The sequence below is a fragment of the Saccostrea echinata genome, unplaced genomic scaffold (assembly GCF_033153115.1).
Source record: "Saccostrea echinata isolate AGI-Se365-2 ecotype Australia unplaced genomic scaffold, CSIRO_AGI_Sech_v1 ptg000001l, whole genome shotgun sequence".
Classification (NCBI taxonomy): domain Eukaryota; kingdom Metazoa; phylum Mollusca; class Bivalvia; order Ostreida; family Ostreidae; genus Saccostrea; species Saccostrea echinata.
Window position 1 is genome coordinate 46878705 of NW_026889750.1, and position 19508 is coordinate 46898212.

Here is a 19508-nt window from a genome sequence, read left to right on the forward strand (position 1 = left end):
AGTGCGTTAATATGGTCGATATTAACGCACTTTGAAAAGAAATATTTTTTTTTCAAAGTGCGTTAACGTGGTCCCAAAATTTACGCACTTTGAAATATTTTTTCAAAGTGCGTAATTTTTCAAAGTGCGTTGTAACAATGCTCACTCCTCATTGGGACCTGATCCCACCTCTGATGTTTTTGTAGGTCCGTGTTTGCTCTGCTGCTACCGATTTGTATTGTTTTAATGGACTTTAAGCTTGAATATAGTTCCTTGGCTCCATATTTCAGTATTCTTAAGTTTACATACATAGTGGTCCTAACCTATACCCCTCGGGGGGGGGGGGGGGGGGGGGTGATGATTTAAACAAACGTGAATCTATTCACTGAGTATGCTTCCATATTTCTTTGACTAATGATGGCTTTAAAATATTTCCCCCTATATATTTCAATGTAAAAGATTGATCTTCTATTGTGTCCTGCCCACAGGCCTTTGGATCGCTTAAACAGACTTTAAAAAATTCGGGTGTATAAATTTTTAACACATTAATTTTTTTAAAGCGATCTAAAGGCCTGTGGTCCTACCCTACCATTGGGGGACATGATTTGAACAAACTTGAACCTACACTTCCTGAGGATGCTTCCGTATTAATATGAGTAAACATGGCTTTCCTGTTGTTGAGAAGAAGATTTTTAAAGATTTTTCAAGTGTACCATTTTTATACTAAATTTGACTACGGAATATACCGTCTATACCTGATCAATACAAAGGGCTCACGGCGAATGTGATCGACAGGGGATGCTTACTCCTCCTTGACACCTGATCCCACTTATGGAATTCCCGGGGGTCCGGTTTTTATGCCCTGTTCACAGATTTGTCATAAAAAATGTACACGTTCAAAAATAAATCTCAATCCACTGTATACCAGAGAATTTACGTTTCTATACCACAGTGGTTATTAAAAAAAAAATATTTAATAGGCCTATTGCGCTAATATTCTGGTAAGAAAAAAAACCATACAGTCACTGCTAGATTATTTTTTCTCAATTACTTTTTTGGTTATTTGTAATTCATACTATCGGGAGGGAGGATGGGGATATAAATATTTGCAAATTTATTTTTCTGGGTAGCAGCGTTTATTCCAAGCCCCTAATCTAGCGGCACATGAAAGAGTTTGACGCTTGGTAAGATAATTCTTATCAAAACTTCCAGAACATCAGGTAGCAAAGGCAGCTGTTAAATCAGTGGCTATCGTTTCTAGTATGATTGACTATCAGTAACTCATTTCTATCCAAAAACCGCATTGACTTTGCAATGATTAGTTTTCTGTAAATGCGTATTCAAATTATTTACAGTATGCTATCTTTCGTAGAACTATCAATAACTTTACGAAAATAACTGTACAATCATGTTTAATTTATTTCTTCATCGACAATAGTTGATCTCGTGTATCTAGTGGGGACAACTGATAGCTTTCTGTGACTTGTGACAGGCACGTAGTATCGTTTTTGAAAGGGGGGGGGGGGGGGGGTTACAACTTACCTGAAAAATTGAAAAAATTTTGACGAGCCAAAAAAAAAAAAAAAATTAATTGCCCAAACTCCAACCAAAATTCTTTTCGTGTGCGGGGTGGGGTGGAAGTGTAGGGTGGGGTAGGTTCCAAATTTCTTTCACAACATACATTATCACATTACCATGATTTCTCTATACCGCAACAAAAAGTGGGGGCAGCTTTTCCAGGAACATTTTCAACAGATAAAAGGTTTGTTTGGAAAGACGTGTGGGGCGCCAGCCCTCCATCCCCACCCCTATTACATGACTGAAAAGTAAACGCGAGTGAAGATTGAATAGAATCCTTTAAATGCTCCGCATTAATGCACATGCATAAATACATGTGCAGATGTTCCTCCGGCACTTAATTTCACGCACAACAATCAAGCCTATTCAAATGACCAATCCTTTATCCAGCAGGGATAAATTTTAATGCTTACATGTACAATAAGTTACATGTGAATCACTTTCGGAAGTAAAATCGATGTTCAGGACTTGTCTCTCTCCTTTGTCTATATCATGTAAATCCTTACGAAATAATTATAAATTGCTCTCGATACAAAATTCAGAAATGTTCCTCTTAGTTAATCTTCGCTGAACACAGTGAAAAAATGTGTTAAAAATTATATAAATGTAAATTATTTAAAAATGTATTGTATGTTTCCTGTATGCGTTACTTACCTTGAATGAAGAGTTGGCTTTCCTGACAGATGGCGCGAACTCTATCGGAAATGACGTCAAATATTTGCTGGCATGCAAAGGCGGAGCGAATGGATTAACTGAAAATATGGGATAGATCATGAAAACGTGGATATGTTGTGAAAGTTATTAAAGTGAAAATTTTGCAATGCAAATTTCACAATTCAGTGGATGAATTCTAATGCTTAAAATGGATGGAAGTTACACGAGGGTGCTACTGGTTAGCGCAAATGTGGGGTCTATTTTTGAGGACGTACGTACTTTTACGTTCATTCACTCTATATAAACAATAATTCTGATTATGCTTATCCTTTAGTAATGGATACCTTTAATGGATTGTTTACACGTATGTCCTTTCTTGTTAACTATAACACATCTGTTGCTATTATCCAAATTATTTGGCCCGCGTTAATATACTAGACTGTTGCACAGTCACAGATCAGTGAAATCGGCGTGAAATGGAAATACTTTTCACACGCTGCTCGCCACTTCACACCGTGACACGTTAATGTGTGAGAAAGTGATATCCGTTAAAAGCCAGGATTATTATAACTGGCTGTATCTCCAATTTTCATTTAATTTAAAGCACTTCTGATGAATAATTACACAGCACATTCATGTGTATAACATGTTTAAACCTTCCATTGTGATTCAGTATAGCATGTGTAGTGCACTTTTATACCTGTGTTTGACATAAAATAGAACAAATAATGTCCTCTTGATTTCACAACATTAATAACAATCCTTGTTTTCACATTCTGAGATAGAAGGATTGGGCATGAAAACTATATGGAGTGTACTTCTTCACACTAACTCTCTTTAGAGAAGTGGGTGTAGGTTATGTCTGTCCACTTCTCTAAAGAGAATATTTCACACTATTCTTTTGAGGGAAAGTAAGGGCTAAAATTAAAAAGAAAAACATTGGCAGAAAATTGTAGCTCAGAAAAGTTGTACTTTACATTGTATTTTAATCGCACACTTTTTTTGCAACAGCATTTGTACAAGTAGTGGCATTAATGCTAAATGTTTGGCTTTCATAAATAAGTTTTAGGAGTCTCTTATTCAGATTTACAGTTAAGAGATGTGGGGGTAATATGAAGTTGAATTTTACCATGCATCCCCGACAGAACATGTTCAGGATTCAAATGAAAAACACTTCACTAGAAAAAATTGCAAATTTGTTTCTGCAGGGTTTAAAGTTAACAATTGTTTTACTTTGATGCAAACATCGCAAGTCAGAGTCATGACATAGCCCCAAGTCTTTTTCATGACATAGGCCCAAGTCAGTGTCATGACATATCCCCAAGTCAGTGTCATGACATAGCCCCAAAATCTATGTTGCTCCATCTTTTCCTTATTATTCATTTTATTTTTATATGCTATTTATAAAAAAAATTTAATCACCTGATTGAAAAACACTGTGTGGGTTGTACTGAATGCAGTTTGAGATTTATAAAGCCTCAGTGTCTTCTTAATTTTATTATAATTTTTTAAAATTTTACAGTCTATGCGAAAGTCACCTGACCGTCGGTTTTTAGTGGTAAAATTTGGTTCGGGTCAGTAAAAAAATTCAGGATTCAGGACCGATTGTCCGATGAAAAAATAAGGCCTAAAAATCTTAATTTACATGTACATATGGCCTTTCTGTCCACACATATGCCTTATTCGATCCATTTAGCAGTAATGCATGATTAATTTTAATAGATCTATAACAACCCTGTTATGATCGTTTATTTCTAATTCAAATTTCCTCCGTTCTGGAATACAGATCTCTAGATAGCTCATACGTAGATTCAGTTGGGGGGAATTATTTTCATTATTAAACAAGAGTAACCATTATGAGTTACTTCAGGAAAGAAATAAATATATTTTAAAGTGCATTTTAAGTTTTAAAAAAATCTTTGTCACTGCATGTGTATTTTGTTTGTATGTGTCAAATAACCAGAAAAAGAGAAAATTGTATGCAATTGTATACTACCTTTCAAAAAGGAAAATTATTAATAATAAGCTTGTTCAGTTCAGTAAAATCATTTTTTTATAATCTCAACTCTGGATCCATTTAAGGTTCAATTCAACAGTGAGAATACCCCCTTTTTTTCTCAGTGTGTCATAATGGTGTATGAATTTAAAGAAAAAAGGTCGGTCTGGTAAGTGAATGCTTGGTCTGGTAAAATATATATTTTCACCAGACCTTATGTCCTTTTGACTTTCGCATAGACTGATTTTAATATTTAATCAGGAAGGTTTACTGTTGTTTTCAACATCTCTTATGTCTTCTGAATATTGGGTTCAGTGAACTAAATTTCTGTTTTCTTTCAATTTCAGCCAGAGCATATGTTAAAACTGTGGCTAAGGGAGTTCTTAAAAGTAAGTATACATTTATATGCTTCATGGGTATTTGTAGAGAATTTTCATTTATTCAATCAGTCTGAGAATCATTGCAGTCTTTACATCAAAGATCATGATGCAAGAGGGTCATACAATTTTGTCATTTGGTCAGTGCAACAGGTTTCCAAATGAAGAATGTCAATTAATATAACATTAGAAAGTAAGGTTCCATGTCAGTGTAGCTATTTAGGTAGTGCTTCCTGTGTTTCAGTGTGTTGCTCATTATGAACCAGAATTTGTGGCCCTGCATTGTCAGGAGGTGGGAGGAAAGAACTACGAGGCTTCAATGCAGCATGTCAACCAGTTTGTCAAGTAAGTGTGTAGCATTGGTGGTGGGCGTAGTATTATTCTTAAAGTTAAATGTATAACAGATAAATCACAAGGGGTGAAAAATCAAGTCTCAACTGGGACTTGAACCCAGGGCCTCTGGCATAGCATGAAAACACTCTAACAACTGATCTAGAGTCAGAATGTTGACTGATATTCACACACGTGTTAACTCAGTAATATATTCCCCCTCTTTGTATAAATTCATCCCTACTGAACTTTATTATGGAAATGCTGTAAAGCATATTCCTCAGGAATAGTGGGCTTTGTAGGTTGGGCACCAAATGTAACAAGTGAACAAGTGAAAAATCAAGTCTCTTCAGGGACTTGAACCAGGGCCCCTGGCGAGAGTCAGGTGTAAAGTGTAGAGTTCTAGAGTCGGATCCATGGTAAGTTTTTACAGGTCATGTAGTAAATGTTAGTGTACTAGTGGTGGATCCAGTGTAACTTTTTTAAACTTTATGTAATAGGCATATAATTGTCTCAGTATTTGGTCCTGATGGTGAATAGAATTCAGGGTTTTACACTACAGTTCATAACTGGGTTCAGGCTACTTGTAGTCTTGTAAACCTACCAATGTCCATTCCAATCAGTATTACTTTAGGTAGTAGGTTTAATTGTGAGTAAGCTGCTTCTGATTAACAATTTTCTAAACCATGTATATTATATGTAAATTTTAAATATATATTGATTTGGTAAGCTGTCAGGTAAACTACTGTGTTCATGCAAACATCCCATAATATCAGCTTCAGAGAGCATCATAAGGACTTAAAGGTGTTGGCTTAGATGTCTTATTCCTTCAGAGCTTCTGGATCTTACACATGTGGAATATATAAGAGTAAAACATGCTGCTGACATAAGGTTATACTTAAAACAATACAAAGTTTTCATTTGAAAGAGAACAAATTACTTCATTAATTGTCTGAGCACGGTAGCAGATAACAATTAATTATAGCATTATAGGCCATGTGGGGACTTTATTGACCTTGAACAATGAAATTTAGGGGCCCAGAGGATGTTAGTTGTAAACAGTATATATATAAACTAAAAATATTTTGAATGTTTTCTGACTAAATTTGTACAACATTATTGGACACTGTATTCAGTTAACTCACATACCAAAAATCAGCTCGATATCCGCAAGTGTTGACTGAGGAAGAAAGATGGAAAACCAAGTGGGAAATCTTGTTCCCCTTAGAAATTTAAAAAGGCCATAATTCCTTCAAAATTTATCAAAGTGGAACAAAATGCAAACTTGATCTGTAACTCATCAAGGTACACTCACATGCCAAAAATCAGCTCAATATCTGCAAGTGCAGTGTACGGAAAACTAAGTGGGACAGACTGACCGACAAACAGAGGGACAGATGGACAGACAGACAGAGGAACAAATGAGGAGGAAACCTACAGTCCCCTCTGGTTTCACAGATAGGGGACTAGTAAGGCTAGTTTACATAATCTGATCATGTAGATCATATGCATTTAATTTGATTATAAAAACTTTCTACAATGCAGTCAAGACTATATTTTGAGTCAATCTTTTATACTAACTGATGCTATATATAGGTCCTTTGTACACATTGTTATGACATGATGTACCTGGATTATCTGTGTATGTATTGTAACAGCATGTAATGATGGGATGACTTGGCTGTACATATGATACTGTGGTTATGCAGTCTTATCTAATCACCTGTACCTATATGCTGATGCCTACTGACACATGCATTCATCAAGTGCTTTAGAATATAGAACTGAAATTGTGGTCATTGTTATTATATAGCATATTGCTTGTTCACCAGAGAATGTCTGACTATTTTTATACATATATAGATGTACAGATAGTAAAAAGGCCTGTGGAAATTATATACAAGGATAATCTGTATATATTTACTCCTGTAAAATTTGAACAATTTACCAAATGTACAAATCATTATGGACAAATGGCTTGATGATTTGCCACACAGATTAGCAGCATTAGTGTCAAATGCCAGAAGTAGATACATATGGGACATAGACTGATCTCTGACTATCTCTGAAAATATCATACAACATATTTTACACATCAGTAACACATATTGTCACTGCTGAGGTATTGAGATAGTCACTTCTCCTTCAAACCAAGATATATAGTGACACTTGAAAAGTCTTATTTACATTGTTACCTAAAATGATTGAAATCACAATGTATTGGCGTCCTTGGGGGAAAAAACAGTTAATGCATGTTCTAGATAATATATAAATATATCTGCCTTTACGTATGTGAAATTTAGAAATGCCTGTCTGGAAAATCTGAAAATAGACAATTCGTGATGGATTAGAGAAATCGTAGTGTCTTAGGGCAGATGGATTAGAGAAATCCTTGGTATATCAGCTGTCTTTTGAGAGCTTGGAATTCCTCCAGATACAGAATTCTGTTACTGCTGCCTGTTTTAAAGCAATTATAGTAGCAGATCTATACAGTACATCCCTCTTTTAAAAGCTTTTTAAAATCACTTATTATCTGTTTCACAGTGTTCACCATTTTAAAATGATTATTTTTGTGGGTTAAGTGACATTGGCAAAGCAGATTTCTGTTCATGACGATTATGTATTCATAGATAGTATTCATTTGGGAAAAGAAAGTTTGATGTATTTTACACCACAAGAAATGTTTCAATACACATCTGTTTAATTTCATCTAACCCACTTGTTTCATGTTTCTAAATCATATAATACAATAGTTTTGTTATATAATTTGATTCTCAAATTACATATTTGGGAGTGAAGTATTTTTTTTACTACACAGATATATATTAATTCATTTATGTTGAATTATTGTTATTGTTGAATAAATTCTGTCTCAAAACATGCTATTGAAACCAAGTAGGGGTTCAAATAAAAGCAGAATTAGCAGAATGGAGGGATAATTGTGCTGTAGAAATCAGGTCACAGTAATACCCTACTCTGCCTATAGTCCTCATGAATTCTTCATGTTGTGTCTGAATGCTACCAGTGAACATATACTTAAAAGATGTATACACTATAATACCCAATTCATGTGTTCTTTATAAAAACCTGTATATACTGTAGTTATGTACTAGACGTACATCTGTAGTCAATTACACAAATCTGTGTAATAGTGCTAATTGCGACAGTATTAAGTATCATGATTTCTACATGGTACTCTTAGGTGTAACTGATGAAAGTTACAATAAGACTAACATAAATGTAATACATGGTAATATATGGTTTGATTTTATTAATTAAAGTATGTTTATGTCAGTGTCATCTATCACGGACACCTGTGAGGAGGCAGATGGGCTATAACTACATAAATATATAGATTGACCTTTGTTATTGTTGTATCGTGTACTGAGAGATTTTATGAACACAGGTAGAAATAAGTAATAACTCTTTTACATCATGCAAAAATACTTAGTTTATTGTATTGGTAGTTAAATGTATGTCTGTCCACATAGGTATAAGTACAGGGATATTAAATCTCATTTGTCTGTCTGTCAGTCTGTCACAAAAACTTAAGAACCCATATACACTGCAAACTAAAGAGTTCTGATTCTGTGGTATTTTTATGTAGTAAGAGTAATCTGCCCTTACGTCTAAAATGAAAGAAATCGAAATCTACAGTTTATTAATCAATTTCTCATCAATTCAAGCATTCTCAACATTTTGATAGGCCAAGACAAATTAATTGAATACCCCTGCATGCATTTTTCCCACTTAGGTAAACAACAGTGATTTGTATTCAATCAAAACTTAATTAACTTTGAAAATTTTTCCTGAGGATAAAAGCCAGGCATCCTATGTTAAAGATGATTTAAATAAGCTCAATATTTACACCTTTTATATTATTTTCTCTTAATGTCCAAAAAACATTTTCAATTAGTGTAGAGAGGGACCTTAAACCTTGGTCGTAACTTTGGAATGAGAGAAATAAGATGGGAATTTTATATTTCACATTTGTATTACCTGTAACAAGACCTTTCCGAATGAACTATGATTTTTGACCTATGGCCTTGACTTTTCTACAACTTCAACCTTGGTATTACTAATAACTTTTGAATATGAGATAAGACTTTGAAATTTGTATTCACATGTGCATTAACCGTGACAATACCTTTCTAATATAATATGATTTTGACCTCATGATGTTGACCTTTATGGTTGACCTACTTTCAAAACTTTTAACCTTGGTCATAACTTTTGCACCTGAAGAGACCTGCAGGGCTTTCATATTTTTTCATATGTGCATTACCTGTGACAAAAATTTTCAAACTGTATTATGTTTTTTTACCTCTAGATCAAACCTTAAAGTTTGACTTTCAAAATCTTTAATCGGTCATTGCACCCCAACCTGCAGTAAGACCCTGTAAGCAAGGGACAACAATTATTATTTATTTACATTATTTTACATTCAACATACCCATGCAGCTCCCTTGGGAGGAAGCAATAGAATACCACACCAGAAAGTCACCACAGTTTGGAAAATAGCTCTATATAAGTTAGTGGTGTGCCTTACTTTATGAATTAACAAACTTCAATGTATGCATGACTTATTATCTTGTAATTAGGTTATAAAATGATGCATAATTTTCAAGTCCTGAATATTCGTACTTTTGCCTTAACCATGACTACTTGTATTTTTATTTAACAGGACATCAACCTCCCAGCTGTTAACATTTGTGTAGTATCTATTCATCATGTATCATTTTCATATAACAGCTCTTTGTGGTTTTGACAATCCCTGGCTTACTTAAAGAAATATTTTTAATATTTAAATTGACTGATTTTGAATACTGTTTACAGGAAAAAAATTCGACCTCATTTTATTTTCGCCATTGTCCAAGTGGGTGAATTTAAAATGGAGGGAATTCCAATAAGACAGAGCTATCTCTTTTACACAACTGTGCTTGGGTGAATTTAAAGTTGAGCGATATCATTTGCAAGTGTGAAAGGATAGAAATAACCTTGTATACAATATGGTCAGGTCCTGATGAGAACTAATCAGATATAATATGAATATGTACCATTATGTTATTAATAAGCTTTATACAGCATATATCTAGACATTCAATCATTAGTGTCCTTTGATTTATCAACTCATAAATTCTTCACTTCTTTTTCATGTCATCCCCCCCCCCCCCCCCCCCCAAGACCAAGATAAATTAGGCATTGCATTTGGATTTTAAAAATTGTAGATAATTTGTGTGTTTGTTATGTTTTCTAGGGCCATGTTAGGTTGTGAAGAACTTCAGAAGTATGACAGAGCTCGGGTGTTTCTGGATGAAGATTATACTGCAGCAGACAAGTTTACAGTAAGACAAATATAGATCACACATATACAGGACAGAATTTGTATAGATCTAACTTAGTCTACCAATATAATACTGCAACAGACAAGTTTACAGTAAGACAAATATAGATCACACACATACAGGACAGAATTTGTATTGATCTAACTTAGTCTACCAAGCTTATACTGCAACAGACAAGTTTACAGTAAGACAAATAGAGATCACACACATACAGGACAGAATTTGTATTGATCTAACTTAGTCTACCAAGCTTATACTGCAACAGACAAGTTTACAGTAAGACAAATATAGATCATACACATACAGGACAGAATTTGTATAGATCTAACTTAGTCTACCAATATAATACTGCAACAGACAAGTTTACAGTAAGACAAAAATAGATCATACACATACAGAACAGAATTTGTATAGATCTAACTTAGTCTACCAATATAATACTGCAACAGACAAGTTTACAGTGAGACAAAAATAGATCATACACATACAGGACAGAATTTGTATTGATCTAACTTAGTCTACCAAGCTTATACTGCAACAGACAAGTTTACAGTAAGACAAATAGAGATCACACACATACAGGACAGAATTTGTATAGATCTAACTTAGTCTACCAAGCTTATACTGCAACAGACAAGTTTACAGTAAGACAAATATAGATCACACACATACAGGACAGAATTTGTATAGATCTAACTTAGTCTACCAATATAATACTGCAACAGACAAGTTTACAGTAAGACAAAAATAGATCATACACATACAGGACAGAATTTGTATAGATCTAGTCTACCAAGCTTATACTGCAGCAGACAAGAGGTAATATATGTCATGTAAATATACATATAGATTACACGTCACAGGACAGCTGACTTCATTAAGACCTTATATAGTCTTACCAGGATTATACTAGAGCAGACTAGTTTACAGTCACACACACGTCACAGGACAGACTTCATTAAGACCTTATATAGTCTTACCAGGATTATACTAGAGCAGACTAGTTTACAGTCACACACACGTCACAGGACAGACTTCATTAAGACCTTATATAGTCTTACCAGGATTATACTAGAGCAGACTAGTTTACAGTCACACACACATGTCACAGGACAGACTTCATTAAGACCTTATATAGTCTTACCAGGATTATAGTAGAGCAGACTAGTTTACAGTCACACACACATCACAGGACAGACTTCATTAAGACCTTATATAGTCTTACCAGGATTATACTAGAGCAGACTAGTTTACAGTCACACACACACGTCACAGGACAGACTTCATTAAGACCTTATATAGTCTTACCAGGATTATACTAGAGCAGACTAGTTTACAGTCACACACACGTCACAGGACAGACTTCATTAAGACCTTATATAGTCTTACCAGGATTATACTAGAGCAGACTAGTTTACAGTCACACACACACGTCACAGGACAGACTTCATTAAGACCTTATATAGTCTTACCAGGATTATACTAGAGCAGACTAGTTTACAGTCACACCATGTCACAGGACAGACTTCATTAATACCTTATATAGTCTTACCAGGATTATACTAGAGTAGACTAGTTTACAGTCACACACACGTCACAGGACAGACTTCATTAAGACCTTATATAGTCTTACCAGGATTATACTAGAGCAGACTAGTTTACAGTCACACACACATCACAGGACAGACTTGTATAGATCTAACATAGTCTACTGGGATTATACTGCAACAGACAATTTTACAGTAAGAATGCAATAGATCAAACACATACAGAGTAACAGGACAGAATTCATATATAGTTCTAACACTAGAACAGACAAGTTTACAGCATGACAGCAGTATACATACAGGACATATTCTTCAGTTATAATCATACTTTTCAGTTAATCATGCTTGACAAATTAATGCAGCTAATATTTTTCACATTATAGAAATAATCTTAAATTTAATCCGAGATCTTGTTTTCCATCTCTCTATCTGCTTTATTCATCCTTCCTCCTTCCAAACTAAAAATTTAAAACTATGAACTACTTAACTGAAAATAAAGTATATGTATGTAACCATGCACACACAGTTCACGGCTTCATTTTCAATAGGATATTCATGCAGCTGTCTGTATGTAGCATTCATGCAACAGATTTTATTATTTTTGCATTTTCATTATACAGTCACATTGAATTAAAGATATTTGTAAAATGAACACAAATATAATCAAATATAGTATTTACCTTAATTTTAAAAACCATTTTCCTAAATGTCTTTGACCATGTTGACAGCCACATCGACGAAATCTAAATTACTATTTCAGATATCTTTATTAAAGCATATCAACCACTTAATTAATAAAACTTTAATAAAAATTCAATCTGAAGTTGTACTTTAATATTGTAGTTTTTCATTTCTATAAACCCCACACAACCCAAAGTTCTTTCAAGTCTAATGTTTTTTTTTTTTAATTTTGATAATAACTTCTAATTAGTTTTGGTAATTATGGTTATAGTTACCAGGACTTTGTCTAGATCTGACATTATCAGGCTTATACCACAGGTGGCATACAGAACAGGAATTGAAAAGATCAAACATAGTCTACTAGGATTACAGCATACAGTTTACAGTAATTCTATTCCATATCTAATAAATCAAATGGATATATCTTAATCTACCAAGAATAAAAGGAGCATATAAGTTTACAGTAAGACATATATATAAAACACATGGAGGACAGAATTCGAGACCTAACATTGTCTACTAAGGATTATAATGTATCAGACAAGTTTACATTAAGACATATATATATATATATATATATATATATATATATATATATATATATATATATATATATATATATATATATATATATATATATATATATATATATAAAACACATGCAGGACGGAATATTGCAATAATTATACTGCATGCATGTATCAAACAAGTAAATACAGCAAGACAGTTATAGACCAAACACATGCAGGTCATTGTCAACTTAAAGATATAGAAGGCCATATGAATACTAACTTGATGCTGTTCTGAGCATTGTCTTTCACAACTGCATCTTAGCTTCAAAATCTGAAGATATCTCCAAATCCATGCACACTAATTACGTAGACTGTCTGTGTTTCTAATTCCATCCTTGGTAAACAAGGTAGTAATTTAACTGACTAAAAACATAGCTGACAGTACTGCAAAAACTAAAAACCTTCGAAACATGAAAAGTTAAGCATGTTTTTATTACAAACAAAATTTTACAAAATGTATATAAATGTGCATTGCAGAAATTGAAATAGAACTGGACTAGAGATAAAAGATGTAAAGTCAAGATGTAACAGGAATAGTTATGTTTTGTAGGCACTGGGAAACCTGTACTTCATTCATGAAAGCCTTGAGGATGTGTCAATATGGGATTTTGTGGGTAAGTAGCCGAGGAGGATATATTGCTACTTAGACGAGAGGATTTGCTGGTATATTGATTACATCGCAAACATTCACCCAAGAAAAAAATCCTTTCTATCGGCTCCAATAGGATAAATACAGAGTTCCAAGAATAGTGTATACAACATTATGTTGCCAAGTACAATGTTTGGAGATAACAATTCAAATGATATACATGTACTAGAAATATTCTCAGATTTAGATAATAGTGCATTTTTTATCAAATTTTATTTCTTAATTTTCATAAAATGATTAAGTCTAGTTGTTTGGAAAGTGTAGGAATCTTTTAGATCTCTGTGAACAGTTGGATCTGAATTACGTGTACTGTAACAGTGTACATTTTTAGCTCTGTTGATCGCAGACAAGAGGAGCTAATTGCCAATTTGTCTGTCTGTTAACAGTTTTTTGAATGTTTCTCATTTTACTGTCTTTGTGTGATTTTGGTAAGACCTATTAAGAGTTATACACTGCATAAAGATACATATATATTTCTATGCACTGCATGAGTTCAAATTCAATAAAAGCTGTTTGTGCTTTTACTTAAAAAAAAAGGAGACAAATGATCTCTCAAATTATTTCAAAAATTCTCTAATTTCTGTCCAATCTGCTGTATAGGGGGAAAGTAACTCATGGTGTAAATATTCGCTATGTTCACGGTGATGATAAATCCATGAATTTAAGAAACGGTGAATAAGTTTTCAATAATTTTTTTTGGAAATATGAGTATAGACTAGGATAGGTATATTTACATAGAGTAGTCATTCAATAGTTATGAGTGGTACTTGTCATTCAATTATTTTAATTATTACGCTTTACTTAACTTAAATTAGCAGATAATGACCTGTATTTATTGTTGAAAAGCCGTTTTAATAGCCAACGCTTCATGTTTGATCAATCAAAGCACGTGGGTCGTGGGTATTGATTACTGATTACCCATGCGTAACTAACATTACCACGCGTATAAGTTTTTTTTCCAACATTTGGGTTTAAAAAAAATTCTTCAAATAACTCACGGACTTACTGTAGATATGGAAGGATATTATTTCGTCTACATACATTAAAACAATTATTATCATTGAGTGGTTTTCGCTGAGAGATGCCGTTCCTTCAGAAAGAAAATACATGCACTCATCGTAATAGCATACGGGAAAGTCATTCAACGTTTATAGTCAAAGATGTTTAACGGCATTTGTTTTATTGTAAATTAATTACCAAATCTAACCACTTTATTTAAACCTCCCCGAGTATTGTTTATGAAGTGAATACATAACGATGATGAATGTCGTTGTGGCAATGCTGGATACAGCCAAGGGAGAAAACTTATTTCACACAAATTCTGCGAATTCATCAAACCAAGATCATGTCAGAGGAGAGAAAAACATGAAAATTACAACCTGTGAAATTAATCCCCTATACAGTATTTCGTTGTATCAATTTCCAACTTTAATGGAGAGATTTACTGCTATTACAAAAAATACAAAAATCTTGTAATTTCATATAATTCAAAAACTATACAAACATCATCCTTTTTATGAGGTAGATCCATAGGTTTATTTATATATCAACTTAACGGAAATGCATTTGACCTTTTTGTCTGTAAAAAAAATTATCAAGGAACATGGTGATCAATAAGTGGAAATTATCAAGGAACATCGGTGCTTATAAAAATTGATTAATTATACAAATGAAGCTTATAAGGAAGTCAAAAGATACATATTAGAATTATACAGGATTTTTGTATTTCATGAAATTTCAAACTTATATGAATAGAGTCTAGGAAAAATATTAATAAGAAAGACTGAGACAGAGCAATTATTTGTCTGGATTTGTTTTTTATGTCTGCTATAAAATAGTACTGGTTAAGTGTCATTAAGAAGGTTCTTGTGTTAAAACAAGGTTAATTAACATTTGAGAGATGACACTTCAATTTTGACGGCGACTCGTTATGCAGACAGTCTATTCATGTGGATTTTTATTAAAACATGACGTGCGGGGGTGTTGTAGTGAAATAAATAATTCTGTCCTAGATGTTATCTGCATTTTTATGATAATTTATGCTGATCTATACATTTTCTATGGGTGTATATATAATTAAAAATATCCTTATGGCACAAAGTTGTGCTCTCTGAATTTAAACTATTTTGGATAGAGTATTGCACATTTCAACAACTACATCATGTCAATTGTTTTAATTTAAAAGTATTCTTTTTATATATTAAAGCTACAATTGCCACATCAATTTAATCAAGAAAAAATATAATTCTTCAATTTATTACTCTTTTGTTATGGGAATTCTTCTTAGTATACAAGACTTAAGGTGATAATTGAGTGAATGGACCTCCTATTGAGAAAGATAAATAATGTCTTTTGTATAAGTTCCTAATTCTTCTTTTTTTTTTACAGAATGCAAGTTCATTGCTGTGGAAGGAAGAGAGGTAATTTGAAGTAGCATTTTAATGCTTACTGTTAATTGATTGATTATTTCTATACAAACTTCTGAGGTTCAGTTCTTTAATTTATGGCAACTTTACATATATTGACGGCTATAGCAAATCAAGTGGGAATCCCAAAAAAGTGCTTACTAGGCAATTTCCTCAAGCGTTGCTGGGTAAGCTTGCATTTCCCCAACTTTTTTTTTTAATTACTTGTGGAATTTTATTGCTACACTTGGTCAAATCATAACAGGATAATGTTTTGTACAGGAGAACTTTATCAGATGATGATGTATATAGGGGAAAAGTGTTTTATGACCCAAAATCAGGTATAAAGTTCTGATTTTTATTTGAACTTCTGTTCATATGAGCACAGCTTGCTCCGTGTGAGACCCAGAATCCTCAAATTTTGTCAGCTGATGCAATTTGGGAGGGAAGTGGCCTTACTGTAGTTGAGCCATAAGTAGGTAGCTGTGACCCCTGTTGTCAGATATATATATATATATATATATATATATATATATATATATATATATATATATACAAAGTCAAGGTCATATCCAGCACAGTGTGAGACATACTAAGTTGATGTCAGGGTTCAAGTTGTTATTTTATTGTTCATGTTCATTAAATCTTGATTTTTCAGCAGCACTGATTTAACATGATGCCCTTTGTGAATATTTTGCTCTTTTGTATTTATGATCATACATAGACACAAAGCACATTTAATGAACTGTACATATAATGAACTAACTGCACCAATTGTTCAAAATTCATATAAATAGATACAATATTGTATTTATAGTGAATTTTATTCCTCTTAAGGTGTTGCTACAGTATGTGAATGTAAAGTAGTTTGATTTGTTGCACACACAGTCATTTTCTGTTTTAGGTCTTGTCAGGAAATATAGAGAATGTTCAGATTAAAGAGAAGGCCAAATTTCCACAAGACTTTTTCCCTGAGGTAATCTATATATTACTGCTTTGACAGCAGAGAAGTTATTGATTCTGAATTTAAGACTTGGCAATAAATTTCTGGATAACTATTGCAGTTCATGTTCTAAGAGAAAAAATTATGACAGAGTTATGTATGCACACTGTTTAAATTGAATGTAGATTTTATCATAGAGTCGGTAATCACCTGTATTGAAATATTTAATAAAGCAAGTAATGGATGAACACACACTTGAAAAATCTGCTTATCATCATACCATACTGAGAGAGAAATTGGATAATAGACTGCTTTACATGTATTTAATGATGCAGTGCTAGCTCCTCTTTATCAAAGCTCAGTGTTCTTTAATGTTCATCTATAATGGATTTCTTCAGCATTCCAAACGTGGTTTAAAAATAGCATTCAAACTTCACATTTTCTTCTTCTTTTGTGTTTTTTATCTAGTTCAAATGGTCAAGGAAAGGTTTTATACGAACGAGATGGAATATCAAGAATTGGTAATTTATATGCATGTTATCATTTTTAAAACACCAAAGCACATTGTGCCTATACATATGACGAAAAATGTTTACACCAAATTGAAACTGTCAATACTTTGTTCTACTGTTTTAATAAATGTTATATATTCTTAGAAAATGAAAATTGAATTTGTTTGATAGAATATCCAGCTGCTATTTAAAGGTAAAGTGTCCTCATGAAAATGTTGATGTATTAAGTGCAAGTTCTACTGCATATTTCTGTTTATAATCATCTAATGAAGGATGGAAGTAACCAGTTTACATTCCTGTTAAATTGGTGCTGATGACAGAAATGATCCTTATTAATGCACTTTCCAATGTTATTTAGATATAATGTTTATTCTACCATGAATATTACACTAAATCAACTTCTATGAGCATCACTGGATTAGTTTTTTTTTTCTATACACAAAGTTTAGCAGATGCACAACAAAGATTTTAAAAAGCTTTAAATTTCCAAAACATGGGCTAGGATACTTCTTTAATATTCTAATATTGAAGAGTTCCTTGTGAACTTATAAATTTATTTTACAGTTTGTTTGACTTGGTTAACATTCATCTGTTCCATGACGCATCAAACATAGTGGCAATGCAAAGAGTAAGTATTTCTTGAAACTTCCCACAAATGATACAAATGTGATTTCAAAGACAGAACTTGCATTTTACGAAATACTTCAATGCATAATGTAGAGAAAGCATAAATTTAGGTTTGATTTTTTATGATAAAAGGAATAGTATTGGTAGGTATTGTCTCCTAGTCAGGTGTTGATCAGGCCAGAATGTTATTGGTTATACAGAGTATAAATCTCCTGTGCAGCATTAAATATCCACAGCAGACACAACCTAAAAAGTGTAGGAACTGCTCATAATGAAAATCTGGATGAATGTACAGTAATTTAATATTGACTGTGTTTTTCCTGTGAATAATTCAAAAGTAAATGTAATCATGGTTGTTTTGACAAGCAATTTCTGGATTATTTCCCTCATATTTGTAAGCCCCAGTCCCCCCCCCCCCCCACACACACACACACACATTAGTGAATTTGACAATGTATGAAAAAACAAAGGGAATATCTTGAAAAATTGTGTGAAAACTGCTGATGGTGTCCTCATAACAAGAATTGCTCACTGTATCAGGATTCCCCTATTGTGATTTATGGTCATATTTATTCTTACCACCACATCTCATTATGACTCGTACAAATTTATTGATGGGAAATTCATTAAATTCTGCATTACTGAATTAAATTTACTCTCCTTTGGATATTAAAGTTCAAAGTATTTGTAATTCAAGTCATGAAAAAGAAAAAACTTGGTTTGAGGAGATTTAAATGGACTGGGTGCTTATGTGTATTTTTTTTTATTTATTTTGATGAAAGCCTTGTTAGATGTTGTTTAATATTGGTTCTTATATCCTATACATCAGATTGATAGCTGTTTTATGAATTGGTCATGTTGATATCAGTCTATTGAGAGCTGTTTATCTGATGAATAGATTGAGGTATATATTTTTGTGTCATTTGCACGTTCAAGTTTTTATGTTGAATATTTATGGTGCAGGTGGTTCAGAAAAAAAAATCTGCCCTGAAAGTAGAAATCCCAGTGATATATAATGTTCTAAAATAGATTTTGCTTATGTTTTCTTGAGTGTATTTTGATAAAGCCCTCTTTCTTGGAGAAGTAAACTTGTCATAATGCATAATTATGTAAAATATGATAGACCTAAGTTTTTTGGCATTATAATTAATACAAAGTTAGCTGTCATTAAAACATTAACATCCCCATTGTTGATTCTGTATACATGTATACAGATGAATGTGCAGCTGTGAGTGGTAGGTGGTCCAGGCAGCAGATTCATGCACACTAATTCTCTTAAGTTTAATATTCTACACTGTGCGTGAATATGACTA

The 19508-nt window shown here is 33.0% G+C and overlaps 1 protein-coding gene across 1 annotated transcript in view; it reads left to right on the forward strand.

Annotated features, from left to right (window-relative positions):
• The first annotated feature begins 2189 nt into the window (after positions 1-2189).
• Positions 2190-19508, forward strand: part of LOC133193039 (inositol polyphosphate-5-phosphatase A-like) — a 30370-nt gene continuing 13051 nt past the window's right edge. The window contains 9 exon segments of the mRNA XM_061329042.1: positions 2190-2482; positions 4555-4596; positions 4829-4929; positions 10172-10259; positions 13610-13673; positions 16097-16128; positions 17018-17089; positions 17525-17577; positions 18133-18196. Of these exon segments, the coding sequence (XP_061185026.1) occupies positions 2411-2482; positions 4555-4596; positions 4829-4929; positions 10172-10259; positions 13610-13673; positions 16097-16128; positions 17018-17089; positions 17525-17577; positions 18133-18196 (588 nt within the window). The 5' untranslated portion in view covers positions 2190-2410.